Below are 20,282 nucleotides of genomic sequence, written 5' to 3' on the forward strand. Positions count from 1 at the left end.
CAAATGGATTACTTTTATGATAACTTTGTGGATTTTGGAGCTTCAAAATTTTACTTTGCATTCACTTGCATTGTATGGACCTACAGAGCTGAAATATTCTTCTAAAAATCTTCATTTGTGTTCTGCAGAAGAAAGTCATACACATCTGGGGTGGCAGGAGGGTGAGTAAATGATGAGAGATTTTTAATTTTTGGGTGAACTATCCCTTTAAGAGCCTGAGGAAAACTATGCTTGTTGTAAGGAGTAGGAGACAAACATTTTCATTGGACACACAAACTCAGTGAAATGTGACCAATCATTCTATTGTACATAGGTTAAAGGAATGGTTCACCCAAAAATGAAAACTCTCTCATCATTAACTCACACTCATGCCATCCCAGATATGTATTACTTTCTTTCTTCTGCAGAACACAAATGAAAATTTTTAGAAGAATTTCTCTGCTCTGATGGTCCATACAATGCAAGTGAATGAGTGCCAACATTTTGATGCTCCAAAAAGCACATAAAGGCAGCATAAAAGTAATCCATATGACTCCAGTGTTTTAATCCATATCTTCAGAAGTGATATGATAGGTGTGGGTGAGAAACAGAACAATATTTAAGTCCTTTTTTTCAAGAAATTCTTCTCCCTGCCCAGTAGGGGGAGATATGCCTGACGAATGTGAATCACCAAAAACACAAGAAGAAGAATGTAATGGTGACAGTTGCAGTGCTTCTCAATTGGAAGGTTGCAGCCTAGTTAGGCTGGATATCTCGGCTGCCACATCATCAAGCACCGTTGAAGGCTTTCTCAGTTGTGAGGACACTTGGAAGGCTGCCTCATATAGCAGCCTTTGTTCGCCACATTTTGGAGGATGCATTAGGTGCATCCTTTATGGCATTTAATCACCCACAATCCTTTACACAATTAGAATTTTTTTTTTACAGAAAATACTGGAAAACAAATAAAATGGATCTGCACCCACCTGGTGGCTTCCTCCATTTCTACAAAGTAGTTGAAATGTTTCAAATAATTAAAAAATAAATAAAAGAGCAGGGGCTCATAACAGTTCACAAATAATTTATTTTCAAAAGTTTGACTGAGCAAGGAGGAGAATTTCTAGTAAAAAAAGGACTTAAATATTGATCTGTTTCTTACCCACACCTATCATATTGCTTCAGAAGATATTGATTTAACCACTGGAGTCGTATGGACTACTTTAATACTGACTTATGTGATTTTTGGAGCTTCACAATTTTGACACCCATTCACTTGCATTGTATGGACCAAAAGAGCAGAGAAATTTTCTAAAAATCTTCATCTGAGTTCAGCAGATGAAAGAAAGTCATACACATCTGGGATGGCATGAGGATGAGTAAGTGATAAGAGAATTTTCATTTTGGTGGAAATATTCCTTTAATTTGTTGAATATAGGGGAAAATGGGGCACAAACTAATGCGGGGCTAGCTGTAACACACATGGTTTAAACCTTGGTTTAAATGTTTCCACTCAAGCTGGTAAGCCGTAACTTCATTTGTTTACTTGTTGCCATTTCAACACTGTGAAAAGAAAAAATTGGGGCAAAATTCAAAAACCTTTGGAAGATATCGCCAACTTGGTATAATTTTCATCTCCAATCTGTCAGCTAGCACCTTGCATAGTCTTTTACTTCTCAGGTAGCCAGCAGAAGTGAATAGCCAGGTTTAAATCCCAGATGTGCCAGCGGCACATTAACACTGTGTTGCAACGTGCCCCAATTAGAACAAAGTATGCAATTCCATGCAGTCAGATATGCAATTTATATAACTCCCCTTTTTGTGTGTGTGTGTGTATGTGTGTGTCATCAATCCATGCATTATTTCGGCCAATGCTGTGGCTTTGTTGTGTATTTATTGCATGTCAAATTTATTGCTACATTATTTATGACAAAGTTACTAATTTGCTTTAATTGGCATAATATTTTAGTTTATACTTTAAGTATTTTAAATAGATAAGATACAGTTGTTAGAGGGGGAATTAAGCTGTTATATGGTCATGTTTCAATGTGCCTCTCACCTGTTACAACGTGCCCCACCTATGGGGCATGTTGTAATATTTCACTTTCCTTTTTTCGAGGTAGATGGCAAAAGAAGTATATGCTGTATTCATGAAACAAAGATTAGGAAGTTGTCAGTGGCCCCAAAAATTCTAAAGGCACCCATGTTTGCTGCATCAATAACGTTCAAACCTAGCCGTTATTTATAAGAACATATCCGTTCTTTTACCTGCACAGCTGTATTCATACGCTGCTACCTGGACCACGGTAGCCAGGTAACAGCGTGAAATACTGTGAGGGGACTACTTTTTGGCGGAAGGGTTTGTAGACACTTTTTACATTTAATTAACATTCCCTTTTGCTATTTTGTTACCTGTTGTATTGAAACAATATAGCACTCACTAATTTCACTGTTAATTGCCACGGCTTTGACAATCTTCCTCCAAATGAATGCAGATGTTTTCCTTTATTACACTTCTTCATATTTTGTTACATGAAACTTCAAATATTTAAACTATTTAAGCCTTCTGGTGTGATTGGTTTCTCTTGTTCAAACAGGCTTGTAACTGGAAGTTTGAAAAAGACTTTACTTTGAGAGAGAGGCAGTTGGTTTACAACAGCGGCGTAGCTAGACCGTGGCTGATAGGGCTGAAGCCCCGGATCTTTTCTTAATAGCCCCGAATGTTTTTTTGTGATGAGAGAGAGAAACAAAGTAAGGCTTAATGTTAATTACATCAGGGTACAAAAGCAACAAGGCAGGCTTCAATTCTGGCTTCAAATGTAAAATAATTCAGATCAGTGAGCCCCACCTGCATTAATTGACAGTTCGCACTTTGACTTTTACCTGCTGTTCGTGCTCAAGTTCATCAGACGAATCATTATGAACGCCTGTGGGAGCTTTCTATTTTCTCTCACGGGGGTGCAGGTTTTCTGTATCAGAGGCATTGAGGTTGTATTATGTAAGCCTTCTTTCTAAATATATAATCTATATGCCTCATTTCTAATCTTCATTTGTTTTAACAATCCACACACCAAAAAGTTTTTAACGCATGCACCAGTCATCTTGTATGGTTATTCGGGTTTAGTCTGGAGTCAGTGCGTGGGAATAAAGAATGATTATTGCAATGTAATTTCCTCAAACGCAACGCAAAATTGCACCACAGTGAGCTATAAGCCTAAATAGCACAATACATAGGTCTTACAATTGATAAAATCTCATATTAAAGTCAAACAAAAATGACTGCCTGTATATGCGCTCTGCCCGTGCTGGTTCACATTTCCATGTCATGTGTGTGGAGTTACACTGCTGCGTTTAAATAGCAGTGTGCCTTGATTTTGAAATGGTTTAAAATCAAATGACAATGAACTTGTCTAGTTATTGTTCTTAAGTCTGCACACCAGAGCAAAAGGGGAAAAAAAACACTCTTACCATTTATCAAGCGTTGAAACTTTGCTTTGTTAAAAACAACCTGGAATCATGTTTAATAACAGTAGAGGTGATCCTAGGGATCCCACAAACACCCTTTTATAACACTAACCATTTATTTTCCAAAAATAACAGGAACATATAAAACAGAACATTTGCAGTAAGCTATATTTCAAATGCACGTATATTAAATTCATGCATTAATAGAAAAATGTTTAAAGCACATAAATAAATAAAAAAATTAAATAAATTCAAAGTGCACTCAGGACTCCTTTTTCACTATTTCACAGCACACAGCATCACTTGACACTTAGCCATAGTACGGGTCATCTGATATTATTAAAGAGATCTGACTGTTGCTGTGGTGATGCTGCTAGGGAGTGGTATGGCCTCTTTCTCTTTATGAGGTGTTGATGTGATGGAAGTACCTGCTGTTGTGGTACTGCTGATGACACTGCTGGATGTGTGAAGATCCTCTTCATCACGAGCAGAGCAGGAGGCTGCACTGGAAGTCCATGGGACTGCTAATAATTAAAGTAAATAATTATACACATTCAGATATCAGTAAATAATTATATACATTCAGATATCAGATAAATTTAGCTTGAATATTCTCATTCAGTATGAATATTCTCATCGTAACACACAGAATTAGGTAAAATAATTTTTGAGAGAAGGCCATATCGATATCAGTAATACCACATTGTGATACATTGAATTCACATTCAATATGTGCTTGTCTGGGGAGTTGTAAAGACTTCTGTAATGCTCTTAGAGAAAACAAAGCATGGAGCATTTAAGCTACTATATTTCACTAACAGCATTAATTTTTGTAACATACAGAATAGGTTCAAAAGCTGCACATGCCATCTCACAACCACTCTTTTCATGAAAAATAAATGATCTAATCCATAGTCAAAGTTGCTTATCTAAACTCCACAGAAATATAAACCAGCTGTGATGATGTAATAACTCTCTTCTATATGTGCCTTTCTTTCTGTACATATGTAACACGCACCATCAGAGTTGCATAATTTAGATGAAAACTGAATGGCAATCCAATCTTTTCTAAAAAAAACATATGAGAATCCATAAAATTGTCTCTAAATGCACCCATATTTGGACTACAACTTCTAATGGACGTTGTTCACTGAAGCCTCCCAATGACAAAAAGACAAGAGTTTATTCGCTTTAATGGACATGTGTGTCTTTATTACATGTTTATGTCCGTAACTCTCGTTTTGATTTGCATGTCAGATGTGTACTCTTTATATAACCTCATACATGAACAGAGAGCTTGCAAAAACTTCCCACAAATTCAGCTTGGTTGCATAGCCAAGTTATCTCCCTGGTTAATGGTGTTGTATGTGTAATCTTTATTTTGTGACTCTATGTAGGTGAACATTCCAGTCTCCGTGGGCGTGGATGACATAAAATAAACACGGGTTACAACGGTGTAATTCAACCTATCTTCTTTATTAGAAGTACCGACCAAACAGCAGTAACAGCAGCACCTGTGCACTCAATGCACACTCCCAAAAAAGACAAAAGACCCAAGCGCAAGTGCCGTCCCCCTCTCAACCAAAGGGGGGATGTACCCCAAATTAAAGGGACACTGAATGAACAAATAACTTTAATAAACAAAAACTCCCTGTAAGGCAAATAAAATAAGGGAAAACTTATTGTAAAACATTTTAACTGTTTTAAGTATTGTTCTGTGTGAAATAAAACACCACAGTACAAATGAATTATAAATTACCAAATTAATTACTACATTTAGAAATGGCATTTATAATGAATTAGCCAATTTTAGATTACATATACCCAGACGCTCCACTTTGCTGTTGTCCACCACATCACTTTGATATTACTTTCCTTTCGATTTATTCACAAAATATTATGATAAATGACAATTGCAAATATAAATTATTACATTACTTTGATTTTATTGTTAGCGTTAATTTCTGCACAATTAACAATGAGCCGTCATGTTGTAATTCTCGCTTTGATCTTCCGCAATTTAAATTAAAACGTGTTTGATCCGTTTATTGTGCGCCTGATGTTTGCTTATATAAAGTTCTGAACCGGTGTCAGTGTTGAGCTTAATATAATTATTATTTGACAGGTAGGGTGGTCATTTTTAAGTCATGGAAGGAAAGACTCTTCTTATTTTTATATTATAATATCGCCTGTGGGCTAAGCCCTGAAGTCTAACGACGCCCCCGGTTTACAAGCAAAACAATGCAATGTCAAGAGGGTTAAGGTTGGGCACTGTACTGTAAACAAACGCGTGATGTAGTTTACACTGGGTTGGACTTTGCCACTTTTACTAAACGACATTCAAATCCGTTTAGCGTGCGGTGTATCCGCTTACTTAACTTAAATATGCAAAAACGACCGCGATATAGGCGTTTAACGTACCATGCGGTGGCTTGCTGTGGATTACTTACAGTTGTAGGTATCCTGGCTTTAAACAGCACAGTTCTTTCGCAGTCTCTTCTGAGGAACAGGCCGATTCCGATATCTAAAGGGATGCATGGTGTGATCTTACCGTCAACTTACAGATACATTTTGAACCAGCCGGAACTCTGCGAGAGGAAAAGTCCTTTCCTGGTTCTTATGATCCCACTGACCCTTAAAGACACAGAGGCGAGGGCTGCGATAAGAAGGACGTGGGGTCAAGAGGGCTTGATTCCAAATGTGAATATTTTGCGATTATTTGTCATAGGTCAGCAAGCACAAAGCAACCCAGTGCTTCAGGAGCATCTTGAGAGGGAGAGCAAGGAATATGGTGACATCATTCAAATGGATTTTGTGGACACCTACCAAAATCTCACTATTAAGACAATGATGATCATGCATTGGATAGCCACTTACTGCCAGTGCGCCTGGTATGCCATGAAGATTGATGCAGATAATTTTCTCAGCGTGCCTTACCTTGTGGACTACCTTCATGCCCAGGGTGAGTCCTCAAGGAAAGACTACATCACAGGATCAGTCATCAAAAATGGTCATCCTGTCAGGAACAGCCGCAGCAAATGGTATCTCTCAGAGGACCTTTACCCAGACACCTCATATCCCCCATACTTGTCTGGAGCTGCATATGTCTTTTCCACTGACCTGGCCAGAAAAATAGAAATGGCCTCTAGGTTTGTGCAGCCAATTCCACTTGAAGATGTCTATGTGGGGTTGTGCCTGCAAGTCCTAGGTATAAGTCCAGTTTACTCATCAAAATTTTTGGGACTCAGGAATCTTTTTGAAATCCGTAAACTTAGGTATGAAAGGTGCACTTTTGCCAGCCGCATTATTGTTAATGGTTTTAAACCACGTGAGCTTCTTTACATTTGGCATGACTTTCAGAACTCTAATTTTACATGTTAGCAGTAGTGTAGTAGTGTACGCATACGCAGGCAATTGTGAATTAAACAATCATATTTTCTGTTTCAGTAATATTGTGTATTATGTATGTATAACACAACTGCTTGTCCAGTCACTTGTCATAACTAGACTGGACTACTGTAACGCTCTCATTGCAGGCCTCCCTGCATGTGCAATTAGACCCCTCCAAATGATCCAGAATGCAGCAGCACGTCTGGTCTTTAATGAACCAAAGAGAGCACATGTTACGCCACTCCTTGTCTCTCTCCACTGGCTACCGGTTGATGCACGTATCAAATTCAAGGCTCTGATGCTGGCATACAGAACAGTCACTGGGTCTGCTCCAGCATACCTAAAATAATTTATGCAGAGCTACGCGCCCTCTAGAAGCCTGCAGTCGGCTAAGGAACATCGCCTTGTTGTACCAACACAAAGAGGCACCAAAACACTTTCCCGGACTTTCAGCTTCATCGTACCATGTTGGTGGAATGACCTTCCCAACTCCATCCATGAAGCTGACTCACTCTCTGTCTTCAAAAAACGACTAAAAACACATCTTTTCCATGAGCACTTAACCAGTCATTTAAAAAAAAAGAAAAAAAAATTGTTGCACTTTATTCTGTTTTGAATACTATTATGATGCTAGTGATACTTTGTAATACAGCAATTTTCATACCACTGTCTCCTAAGATGATTCGCATATGTTTTCCTTCCATATGTAAGTTGCTTTGGATAAAATTGTCTGCCAAATGAATAAATGTAAATGTAAATGTATAAGCTTATTAATTAGAATAATTATGAAGTATTAGCAATTTTCATAGTAGCCTATTAAAAGGAACATTAAATAAAAGGTGTATGACTTTCTTCTGCAGAACACAATTAAGATTTTTAGAATATCTCAGCTCGATAGGTCCATACAATGCTAGATTTATAGTAAAAAGGACTTAAATATTGATCTGTTTCTCATAAGGCCTGCACCCCTGAGTCTTCTTTTTACTGTTGTACATGAAACTGGTGTTGAGCGGGTAGAATTCAATGAAGCTGTCAGCTGAGGACATGTGAAGCATCTAGTTTCTCAAACTAGAGACTCTGATGTTCTTATTCTCTTGTTTAGTTGTAAATCTGGCCTTCCACATCTCTTTCTGTCCTTGTTAGAGCCAGTTGTCCTTTGTCTTTTAAGACTGTAGTGTACACCTTTGTATGAAATCTTCAGTTTTTTGGCAATTTCAAACATTGTATAGCCTTCATTCCTCAGAATAATGATTGACTGACAAGTTTCTGGAGAAAGCCGTTTCTTTTTTTGCCATTTTTGACCTAATATTGACCTTTAGACATGCCAGTCTATTGCATACTGCACTGTTAAATTTTCCCGTAAAAAAACAGTAAAGAACTGGCAGCAGGGTTGCCAGCAAGTTACTGTAAAATTAACAGTATCTTGCTGTAGCTGAAATTTACAGTTTGCTACTATTTTTGCAAATACAGCATAAAGCTGTTATTTTACTACCTTTACAGTAAAATACTGACAAAAGGATTAGCAGTTAATTACTGTTTATTTGCACTTTTTCACAAGAGGTATATTTGCAGGATTTCACTGTAAACTACAGTAAAAACACACTACATGCTACTGTATAAGCTATTGAGTAATGGACTGCTAGCAAAAAGGACTACAATGTGTTTACTTTTTTTTTCTAAACCTTGTGATTTAATAAATTATTCCTTAGTCTTGCAATAAAAAATACCATGTTTTAATAGTTTATAAATGTAGCCTTTGAAATAGTGACAAACTTTTAAGACAAATAATACAGCTTCAAAGTGTCTTTTCAAAACGTCTCTCTTTATTTGCAAAACCCCATTCTTGCAAAACATCTGTACAAAATTATAAGGCAATTGGTAAAACAAAGCCCAAAGCTGATTTGGGTAAATAAACGTACATTTCATCCATATAAATAATAAATACATATTATAACAAATAATAACCAATCTCTGTCTGACCAAACACTGAACTCTGGACACAAACACTCAGTAAATAACTGAGAAAGTGGCTGAATGAATGACTAAAACAGTGTGTGTGAGTGTCTGAGAAAGTGTTTGTGTGAGTTTGTGTGTGTGTGTGTTTGTGTGAGTGTGTGAGAGTGTGTGTTGAGTGTGTGTGTGTGTGAGAGAGAGTGTTTGTGTGAGTTTGTGTGTGTTGAGTGTGTGAGACTGTTTGTGTGTGTGAGAGAGTGTGAGAGAGTGTTTGTGTGTGTGCTTGTGTGAGTTTGTGTGTGTGTTGAGTGTGTGTGAGAGAGTGTTTGTGTGTGTTGAGTGTGTGTGTGTGTGTGAGAAAGTGTTCGTATGTAAGTGTTTGTGTGAGTTTGAGTGAGTGAGTGTGTGTGTGTGTGTGAATGACTGGGTTCACTGACTTATATAAAGTCCCACTCAAAGTCCATTAGTTTCTTTAGTAGACTGGAGACACGAGGGTTGAATGATATCATCATTTTCTGGGCGACTTTCCCCGAAAGCTTTGACAGGACTTTGCCTCGTCCAGCCTCGGTGCCTCTCTCAGGATTTTTCCCGATGAAACGCCTGAAAAACAAATGTGTGTATTCATAAGTGTCAGGAGAGCTTTCTTAAAGGAATAGATCACCCAAATATAAAAATTCAATCATCATTTACTCACCTTAATGCCATGCCAGATGTGTATGATTTTCTATCATCATCAGAACACAAACAAAGATTTTTAGAAGGAAATCAAGGCTCTGATGTGCTTACAATGCAAGGGAATGGGTGCTAAAACTATGAAGTTAAAAAAACACATAAAAGCACATAATCCAAATGACTCCAGTGGTTTAATAAATATCTTCCGAAGTGATACCATCAGTTTTAGTTGAGAACAGACCAAAATGTAGCTCCTTTTCAAATGTACATCTTGCCATTGCAGTTTACAGGCATGATCGATTTCAAGCTTGATTACACTTCCTTGTGTCATCTAGTGGTTCTACCCATGCATCAAGCACTAGGAAGTTTAATCAAGCTTGAAATCATGATCACCAAGGAGACTGCTGATGTCAAGATTTATAATAAAAAAGGAGTTACATTTTGATATGTCCTCACCCAAAACTGATGAGATTGCTTCAGAAGACATTTAATAAATCATTGGAGTCGTCTGAATGGCTTTTCTGTGTTTTTTGAACTTCATAGTTTTGGCACCCATTCACTTGCACTGTATGCTCCTCAGAGCTTGGATTTATTCTAAAAATCTTAATTTGTGTTCTGCTGAAGAAAGAAAAAGTCATATATAGTTGGGATGGTATCAAGGTGAGTAAATGCTGAGAGAATTTTCATTTTGGGGTGAACAATTTCTTTAACAAGCTCCAGCAATCAGAACTTTTAGGCAGTTGTACATGACTAGTGAAATGAAACAGGAGCAACACATGGTCCTCAAAATGCCCACATCACATAGTTAGAGCTGAAGGATGTAAGCATCTAACCTTTGAATGAATTCCAGTGTGCATGCAGCATCATCTTGGTACTGAAGATTGAAGGTGTAGTAAGTAGAAAAGACAGCAGCAAGCCCAGACAGAAAAGTTGGCTGGATGCCTTCACAACTGATGTGCCCCTCAAGGCTGATCATCCAGTGGTGAATACAGCTTCCTGGTGTTTCACCTGAAACTTTACAAAGAAATCCCATATCAGCATTGACATAAAAATTTTATTAATTTGCCATTGTCACATTGCAAATGAACGCAAGGGAAACTGAAATATTTTACCCATTCACAGATGAGCCCTGTCAATTCAGTGTGCTACAGAGACAACAATGGAACATTATTTAAATAAAATTTGCAACGTTGTTTGAAGGCTGCACTTCGCAGAATAAAAAGTTACGTTTTTATGAATCTCACCCTGTAATATGGAAGATCCGTTTCAGAAATCCAGCTGTACTCGGTGTCACAGTTACAGTTGGTTTCCCACTGAAACAAGTGTTTAAAAAGTTAGATACAATTCCAGTATCACCATTGTTTTCAGATTAAGAGAGAAGGAATATCATGCATCCCTGCATAAAACTTAACATTATCAGCTGTACAGCTGCATTTCCCAAAAGCATTGTATACTTCGACTTCGTCGTAAGTAGATTGTAGAAAGTATTGTCACCAATGGTTTCTACAACCTATTTAAGCTTACAATGCTTTTGCGATTTGCAGCCCAGATGTGAACGTTGAAGTTGTTAATGTTATCTGACCACACTGACCGCTTGAATGAGGTGTTTCTGCACTGTTTTGTGTGTCAGCTCAGACTCCAATCTCAAATCTGACATGTAAATTAACAAATGAACCCAAATCCAGTGCATTATTCAATCTGACAACAAATCACTTAAAGAAAACAATTTTAATAAAAGAAACAAAGATCTTGGGCTTAAAGACAGAAATATAACGTTACAAACAGCTTATATAATTGATATTGGGATCTGATGGCAGGTAGGCTACCAAAATCATTATCACAGCACAATATGAGTTGAACATAAATGTAATGTTTTATGGCTATGCTAAAAAGCAAAGCAAAAGGGTACTCACCTATTAATTCAGAAGGTGAAGATGGGTGAATAAATCACCCCTTAAACACGTGTGGGCTCACTGTAGTCTTGTGTTCCCAAAATGCAATGTAAAAAATACTGTAAAGTACTGTTTTCTTTCCTTTGAGCAATCAATACTGTAAAATACCGTAATATTACGTCTAAGTCATTTAACCAACCAAAATTAACAGTAATGTGCTGCGTTTAAAAATAACAGGATTATACTGTTGATATTTTGAAGTAAATTAACAGCAATTTTTAAGAGTGTGTGGCAACTCAAAAACAAACACAAAGACAATGTTAAGCATCATTTAACAAACCAAATAGCTTTCAGCTGTGTTTGATATAATGGCAAGTGATTTTCTAGTACCAAATTAGCAATTTAGCATGATTACTCAAGGATCAGGTGTTGGAGTGATGGCTGCTGGAAATGGGGCCTGTTCAGATTTGATCAAAAATGACTTTTTTCAAATAGTGATGGTGCTGTTTTTTACATCAGTAATGTCCTGACTATACTTTGTGATCAGTTGAATGCCACTTTGGTGAATTAAAGTACAAATTTCCTTCCGAAACAGCAAAATCTGTATATTATTCCAAACATTTGGCCGCCAGTGTATATACTGTATATATATATATATATATATATATATATATATATATATATATATATATATATATATATTATTGAGGAGATGGAGGAGGAGAAACCAGCTTTGTCAGTCTCTTCAGGAAGAGACATCCATCGAAAGCACACAATGACAACACTGTCAATTACACACACACACACACACACACACACACACACACACACACACACACACACACACACACAAAACTTATTGGTTCTTGCAAATACATCAGTAATGCTCTGCATTATTGCTCATTGTTTTATTAAATAGATTCCACAAAGAGTTACATGTATTTGAACCACTTGTTTCTGCCTCAGGCCACTTTCATTTGAAATGTATCATGGATCTTTGTTAATTTTAATTGTAGTTATTAAAGTAATTAAAGAGACAGAAGCAAATGAGACATCCTAAAACATTTGCACAGTACTGTATGTGTGTGTGTGTGTGTGTGTGTGTGTGTGTGTGTATATATATATATATATATATATATATATATATATATATATATATATATATATATATATATATATATATATATATATATATAATTTATTTATTGATAACTAAAAAAGGTTTGTGTTTTTGTCTCGTTCACACTTCAGAGCTTTTTGTAACGTCACAAAATTTCTGGCGCATAAAGTAAACAGATGGGGGCGCTGTTCGATTATTAATTGCAAATGGAGAAACTACAGCCTATTTTGGAACCGAATTATTAACTAAATGATTAATTACATGCATAAAATTAGAAGATTTACAATCCAACGAACAGATTATACACACCCTTCACTATATATTCATAAATAACAAATTATGCTAATAGTAATTAAAAAAGAACACATCACTTTTACTTATTTTTGATGAGAGAAATCAGTAAAGAGGAAGGCCGATTTAGTGACTCTCTTCTGCATTTACAACATGTGGAATCTCTTCCTGGAAAACGCTGAATTATGTTTGTTGTGTTGTAGTATAATGAATTGTTACAGAAAATTGGCAGGATTTCTCTTCAACCAATTGCATAGGCTGTGTCTAAAAACGTATTTAACTGTCTACGTAGGCAGCATTTTTGGACATTCACGCGCGTTTCGAGTCAGTAGCTTGTTAGGTTTTTAGACACCGCTTATAATAAAGAATTATGCCCAAAATTAAGCAATTCACTTGTTTTTTAACACAGCCCTGGTCTCTACAGGTGGGTGGGGTTGAACTCCACTAGTTTGACGTCACGGCAATTGGCTCCTCCTACACACAGCGGATGAAACATGTTTCATCTGAAGGCGATCCTTGACTACCAGCGGAGCTGTCTGTTTGAAAGCGGGTGGTTTCGCTATATTTGAAGACTGTCTGGGATTATTAAGTGACGGAAAATTGAGTCCTTCCAGAAAACGCTGTAAATGCGGTGGTGTGTCTCGGTCTAGAAACTCAATACACTCTAAAAGTAAAGAACTTGTTTGGGCTTTAAGAAAAGTCGATTTTATTTCAATACTGATAAACCAGTCAGCAGCGCACGTGAAGACGCCGCGGTGCTTTCTACTGTGAGTAAGCGATTGATTTTTAATACGGTCCTATGAGACTGTTTTTTATATCTAGATTTGTTTTTATTTGCTATATTTACAGCATACACATTCTGCTTAAAACATTTCTGCTAGTCAACTGTCACCGCATCTTGCTCCATGTCTATTCATCCATCCATCCACCCACTCCACCGTCTGTCATTTTCATGTTCTCATTTATCATTTTGACTAATAATAGGCTGTGAAAACGAATGGAAATAATTATAAACGATTTGTAAGTCTCGCATTGTGCATTTATGTGCATGTGTCATCCGCATCTCAGGCGACTTTGCACTTTATTAGAGCTGACACCATCTAATGTAAGATGATGTTGCATTTAAATGTCATGTTCAATGTGCAGTTTGTAAGCGCTTGCTGATTCTAGGCTCTGTTACAGTGCTGTGGCTCTGTGTTTGTGTCTCTGTTCATTGTTGTTTGTATGTGTGCTTTTTCCTCATAGCTTCTGTGATATACCCAGCTTGTCTGTGTTTTGAGCTCGCGCGGACTGCCTTCAACCCACCTCAAGATGCACATGAATAGTTTATTGAACCAGTGCAGTAAGTAACACTGCCTTTTGCTGTTGGAATTGGTAATTGTTTTTTTTTATACTTGAAACCACTTGTTATCCTTAAAGGCATGCTGTATTACTTTGCCTAATCAGTGATGTCTGACTCATCACAGAGGACTGTTCATTAGCACTTGACATTTCTGTCACTTGTCTCATTAAGGCTGGGAGTAAGTTCGTGGATTCACATGGAGCTTGTCATGAAGATGAAAAGTTAAAGGCCAGAATAGATGCCCACAGACCCTCTAGTAACTCAATCTAGCCGTCTCCCTCTCTGTCCTTTCCATGTCTTTTTATACCCCCTTTTTTTTTTTTTATTTGCTCAAAATGTAATCAGTAGACTTTAGTCAGCCACATGTTATGAGGTGCCATTTCTCCAATATAGAGTACACATTGTTCCTGGTATTGTGTGCTCATTCCTCTTTATGGGTATTACTATTTTCCGTTCTTTAGGGTGTATATCTTTCTGTTTGTGCCCTGGTGTTGACATAACTGAGATCCTCCCTGCACTTTGGAGTGAGACAGGAAAACATTTTTTCTCCATCCATCGCCTTCCAAAATTACACTGCCCTATTCCTTTCTCTCTCATTTAGCACAACTTAGGAGCTGGGTCATCTGTCTCTGAAGAACTTATCTTGATTTTCCCTGGGTTCCCAATGACACATTATAGCCCTCTGCATTTTTTTTTTAATAAGTTATGTGATTTACTATGGAAGCCCATTCTCGCTACATTAAAAAATGGTTTGGTAAGTCAGAATTATGAGATACAAATTCATAATTTTGAGATAAAAAGTAATAAATATGAGATACAAATTAACAATTTTGAGATGAAAAGTAATAATTATGAGATACGAATTCACAATTTTGAGATAAAAAGTAATTCTTTTGAAATAAAGTCAAAGTTATGAGATACAAAGTAGGGATGGGCATTATCGCGTAATTTTGTAGTCGAGTACTCTAACCCACAAAGAGTAATTGATTCATTGTAAATTAAAATGGAAGTTGAAAATAACAAGTACGTATTTGAGTCTACATAAAGGCAATCACATTTTATCATTTGTGAATCATTTTATAATTTCACAAAATCAATTTGCGATATTCGAGAAGTGTTTATAATAGTTGACTAGCTGGTGCCGAACGAGTTCTCGATTAATCATTTACTCGTGCACATCCCTAATACGTCATAATTATGAGATGCTAAGATACTATGAGATATTATGAACACTATGAGATAATTATTGGATACCAAGTCAAAATTATGAGATTTCACATTTTTAATTATGATAAAAAGTCATAAGTATGAGATGCTAAGTCAAAATATTCATTAACTTCAGACTGTATTGTCATAATTAAATGCTGGAGAGTGTCTTTCCCCTGCTTGCTCATGATCCAAAGTCAAACATCACCAGCTAACAGTTTATGGCTGATTTCTATGTTTAAGGAGGATTTTAAAGGGGAAAAAAGTTTTGATTCCAAAAAGAAAACAAAATCTAGTTTTTAAAGAATAGATCAAAACAGATTTTAACTTTAGTGTGTCTTTTCAATTACTTACAGTAATTAGGTATACGTGTTTAACATGTTACATTTGCCAGAATGTCTCCCTCACCCAGAAATTGGAACTGTTCTCAACAATAATTTATCATAATGAGATAAATTCTTTATTGAACGTTCTTTCCTAAGAAAACACATTTTCAATTATTTTGGTATTTATGTGTACAATTTGGATTTGTTAATAATGATCAGGGATGCAAAATCTTGAGTGGTGAAAAAGGAGAGAAAGTCATAGCAGGTTTTCCAGGGGTATTTTTTCAGTTGATTTTTGTATTGCTGTATTCAAAACGTTTTTTTTTTTCTTAAATGATGGTTTAATTACCGTTCACCTGGGGAAGGGGTCGTTTTCTCAGCTTCAATACGGAACGGAACAACATACAGAACGTCCTGGCTAATATAGTACAGTTCGCATTTGCAACAATTCAAACCAGGGGATTTCTGTGCCGTACAAGCAATGCGCAAATCGTGACAGTATTGGCAGCTATTCCTGCTCCCGCCAAATGATGAGGGCCACAGATTTATTTGAGCACTAAGGCTAACTCATTTTAACACATTTTAATATTAACTAATGTTAGCTAACCTAGCTAATGTGATTTCTGTGTGGCTCTTATTACCTTAAATTTCTCAGGTCCTTGGATAATGAGAGCATCTTCACAGCTGGAAAACATAAATTCCACTGAACTTAAATGTTGTTTCGCTTTTCTCTTTTCTCTTTTAAAGAGCGAATAATGTCGAAATTTCCAAGAAAATAATGCATGTTCTTCCGTGGCCATCGCGATGAAGCAGTTGTTTGCCTCGAGAGCAGAGTGCTGTGAGGCAGGTGTTATTTGCGCATGCGACAGTAGGAGGCACTCCTGACTCAAGTGAGTCATGAGAGAGAACCCGAAGAGAACGCGCATCTAAACCATCTCTCACTCGATCACTTTGTCAGGAAAATTCAGTATTTCTTTTGTCAGAAATTAAAACTTGTAATTCTGACAGTAATCCCAATTTTTTTTAATGTAACTGTAATCTGATTATGATAGTTTTTATGTAACTGTAACGGATTACCTAACACCGTTACAAGTAATCCGTTACTCCCCTAGCCTGGTGTAAATGTACTCTTGTTTGTATTATATTCTTGCATTCCTCTAATAAAAAACGCACTTATACTCCGTGAAGTGGTCCCTGCTCACATACATCCTGTTTAAAATAATAAAACAACATGACATTGTTTTTCTATACTTCATTATCCCTGAGTAATGATTGTAAGGTGAAGTAGTTTAGATTAAGTATTTGAGATGAATTGTACATAAAATAGTCCATAATAATTCTGCGCTGTGGGCACTGCCATTGAAACAGACTGCAGCAGAAGTTGTTTTACGGTACTAAGCGAAGCTTCTGCTCTGCGAATGCGGAAGTGTGATTAAGGCCTGTAATGAGAGGTCCTGGTTGAGGCTAGCCTGGCAATAAAAAACATTCCTCTGAAGTAGGGTTGAGTATCGCCAGCCACCTCACGATACAATATATATTGCGATACACGTCACAATTCGATATATATCGCAATACCTAATGATATCATGATTGGATTTCAATTTTGCTTTTAATTTCAATTATTTTGAGTATATTTCAGTTATAATGTCCATTTGGCTTACAGTATGAAAGAAATTATCTTTCAGCTAATGCTGTTATTCATTATACAGGGGACCTTCTAACTTGTTAAATTATGGACATATACATTTTACAAATTATATTTTATCATTAGTTTTTCATAATTTTGGTGACATTTTAGCTTTTTTTAAATTACAGTTCATGTATTACTTCAATAAATATGATGTATTGAAATTGCGTATATTATATTGCATTTATACAATATATTGTTCCATGTTTGTTGTTTACATATTTGTACTATTTACAAGTATTTACTTAGATATGTAGAACAAGTGCTAAAATGGTAGTCTTTTTAAGACGTGTGGCAGGGACTTTGACGGTAATGGTTATTATTTAGTAATGGTAAATAATGGTTTATTTACAGTATTCATGCTATATGTGATTAGAATTAAATGTTTGTTTTGTTGTTTTTGATAAATAACTGACTGTAGAGAACAAAAAGTATATTAAAAGAGGCATTATTAAACAACAAATGGTTTGCTTGGATCTAGTCTTTGGACTCACATTATACAGAAAGAGTCAAAGCTTTTACTCTCAGCACACAGTGAAAAGATCTCGGTGCTGAACTTCTTCGCCACTTCACCACTTAAACACTGGTGAATGCCTTTTCCGCCATCAGGCACCATTGTACCTTCTCTGGCTGCCCTTTCCTGTTCAGGTCTGTCAGGGGACAAGTCACAGAGGAGAAGTCCACTATGAAGCATCAATGATACCCCGCCAACCCCCAAAAGGCAAATACCTGGGTCTTATTTGTTGGTCGTGGAAAGCTTTTCACCACTGAAATCTTTTCCTCTTGTGGAAGTACCAGACCACGGCTGATGCGGTAACCCAGGTAGCGTGCTTCTGACATTTCCGGGGGTTGGCGGTCAGTTCAGCCCTGTGTAGCGCTGACAGCACCTCACGGAGATGACTAAGGTGGTCATCCCAGCTCTCCAAGTGGACAAAGACATCATCCAAGTAGGCTGCCACATAACTTTGATGGGGGAGTAGGATGATATTCATCATTTGTTAGAACGTGGCTGGTGCCCCATGCAGCCTGAAGGAGAGGACCTGGTATTGCCAGTGCCCTGCGAGGGTGCTGAACGCGGTCTTTTCCTTGGCTTGGTGGGTAAGGGGTACCTGCCAGTATCCCTTGGTTCGGTCTAATGTGGAGATATAGCAGGCCCTTCTCAACCGTTCGATCAACTCATCCACTCAGGGCATGGGGTAGCTGTCTAATGCAGAGACTTCGTTCAGCTTCCGGAAATCATTGCAGAACCGGAAGGTGTTGTCAGGCTTCGGGACCATGACAATCGGGCTGGACCACAGGCTTTTGGAGGTCTCAATTACACCTAGCTCCAACATCCACTGTATCTCATCCTCAATGGCTTGCTGGCGAGACTCTGGAACTCTATTGGGCCACTGCTGGACAATGACTCCTGCTGGGGTTCTCACATCATGGGATAGGAAGGAGATCCACCCGGGGCAGTCAAAGAAGATGTCTCTATACTGTCGGACCTTTCAAACTCATGGCGCTGGAGGGGATGACAATTGGGAGCTCAGGTCGGTCACGGAGTCTTCGACTCGGTTGGTCATTTCGAACCAGCATTTAAGCAAGTTGATGTAATGAATTTTCTCTTCCATTCGCATCCCGGGCTGGTGCAGCCAATAGTTTACTGGCCCAACTCGTTCCACCATGGTGTAGGGACTTTGCTAGGAACATGGAGGTTGGAACTCATGGGACTGCGCTGGCCGATCGTACACTCCGTTGGGCGTGCTGGGCCTCTGCCAGGTGTTCGCACATGAGGGGCTTAACCTTTTCTGTCCTTTCTCTCATGCTTTGCCCGTGCTTTACGACAATGAGCAATGAGGAGAGGGTTGTTGCTCCCAGGCTTCCCATGCCATGTACAGCAGGCCACGAGGCTGACGGCCGAAGAGCAGCTCAAAGGGGGTAAAACCCGTGGAGGCTTGGGGAACCTCACGGATGCCGTAGAGCACATACGGGAGCATGAGGTCCCAGTCTCGCCTGTCCTCGGCAACCACGCTTCGGAGAATCCGTTTCAGTGTCTGGTTGAACCTTTCCACTAGCATGTCTGTTTGGGGGTGGTATACCGAGGTGTGGAGCTGCTTTACGCAGAGAAGTTTGCAGAGATTGGCAATGAGCTGGGAGACGAAGGGAGTTCCCTGGTACGTCAGGATCTCCGATGGAATTCCCACACAGCTGAAGAGCTATTGCATCTCCTTCGTTATAGCAGATGAGGTGGTCTGGCGGAGCAGTACAGCCTCTGAATACCACGTGGCGTAGTCCACTATCACAAGGATGTGTTCGTGCCCCCGAGACTTTGGCAGCAGCCCTACTAGGTCCATACCGATGCTGTCGAACGGCACCTCGATGACTGGCAGTGATCCCACCTGCCGTCACCTGTCGGAAGAGATCAGAACAGATTTCCAGGTTAGTATTTTGAGACTCACCCGCTCTCTCACTCTCCGGAGCAAGGTAGGCTGGCCTGGTGCGGGCCTTCTTGGAGTCCCTGGATAGTCGTCAGAAGGCGGGTGGGCTGGTCCGTTGCAGTAGATGATCCAGTCCTGGCCAGTCTCTTCCCAACATCAGTGGTGCCGGCAGGTCCTTCATGACCCCCACTTCTACGGTCCAGGTACCTGGGGAGGCAGAGATGGAGACGGTGTGAGCTGGCACATACCTGGTATCCCCATGGACGTAGGTGATGGGGAGGAGGGACCGGCCCAACTTTCCTTGCCCCAGGAGCCTGGGCTGCAATAAGGGCACTCCGGGGCTTCTGCCAGGACGTGGTGATGTACAGTACAGCCCACCATCCAGGCCCGCATCTCCGGGGGGTTGAGGTCGGTGGGCATAAGTTCGTCCTGAATGTCTTGCGGCGGGCATTTTAGGTGCCAGCGTGTCAATCGCTCTCTGAAAGAGAAAAGAGAGAAGCATTAAAGTCAGCTCCCTCTGGAGAAAACGTCCTCACTCTCTC

The 20,282-nt window shown here is 38.6% G+C and overlaps 2 protein-coding genes across 4 annotated transcripts in view; both read left to right on the forward strand.

Annotated features, from left to right (window-relative positions):
• The first annotated feature begins 5,744 nt into the window (after positions 1–5,744).
• LOC127439619 (beta-1,3-galactosyltransferase 1-like) lies at positions 5,745–7,638 on the forward strand. The gene has a single exon (XM_051695822.1). The coding sequence runs from the start codon at positions 5,827–5,829 to the stop codon at positions 6,820–6,822; it is 996 nt and encodes a 331-aa protein (XP_051551782.1). The 5' UTR covers positions 5,745–5,826; the 3' UTR covers positions 6,823–7,638.
• Positions 7,639–13,252: 5,614 nt separating this feature from the next.
• The window catches only part of LOC127439615 (dual specificity testis-specific protein kinase 2-like), a 38,593-nt gene continuing 31,563 nt past the window's right edge, over positions 13,253–20,282 (forward strand). Inside the window, exons 1-2 of one of the 3 annotated variants that reach the window (XM_051695811.1) lie at positions 13,253–13,526; positions 14,005–14,101. In XM_051695811.1, coding sequence (XP_051551771.1) covers positions 14,071–14,101 — 31 coding nt within the window. In that variant the 5' untranslated portion in view covers positions 13,253–13,526; positions 14,005–14,070. The remainder of the gene's footprint in view (positions 13,527–14,004; positions 14,102–20,282) is intronic. The other 2 variants (XM_051695812.1, XM_051695813.1) reach the window with 2 other exon arrangements.

The sequence above is a fragment of the Myxocyprinus asiaticus genome, chromosome 4 (assembly GCF_019703515.2).
Source record: "Myxocyprinus asiaticus isolate MX2 ecotype Aquarium Trade chromosome 4, UBuf_Myxa_2, whole genome shotgun sequence".
In the NCBI taxonomy this organism is placed as follows: Eukaryota; Metazoa; Chordata; class Actinopteri; order Cypriniformes; family Catostomidae; genus Myxocyprinus; species Myxocyprinus asiaticus.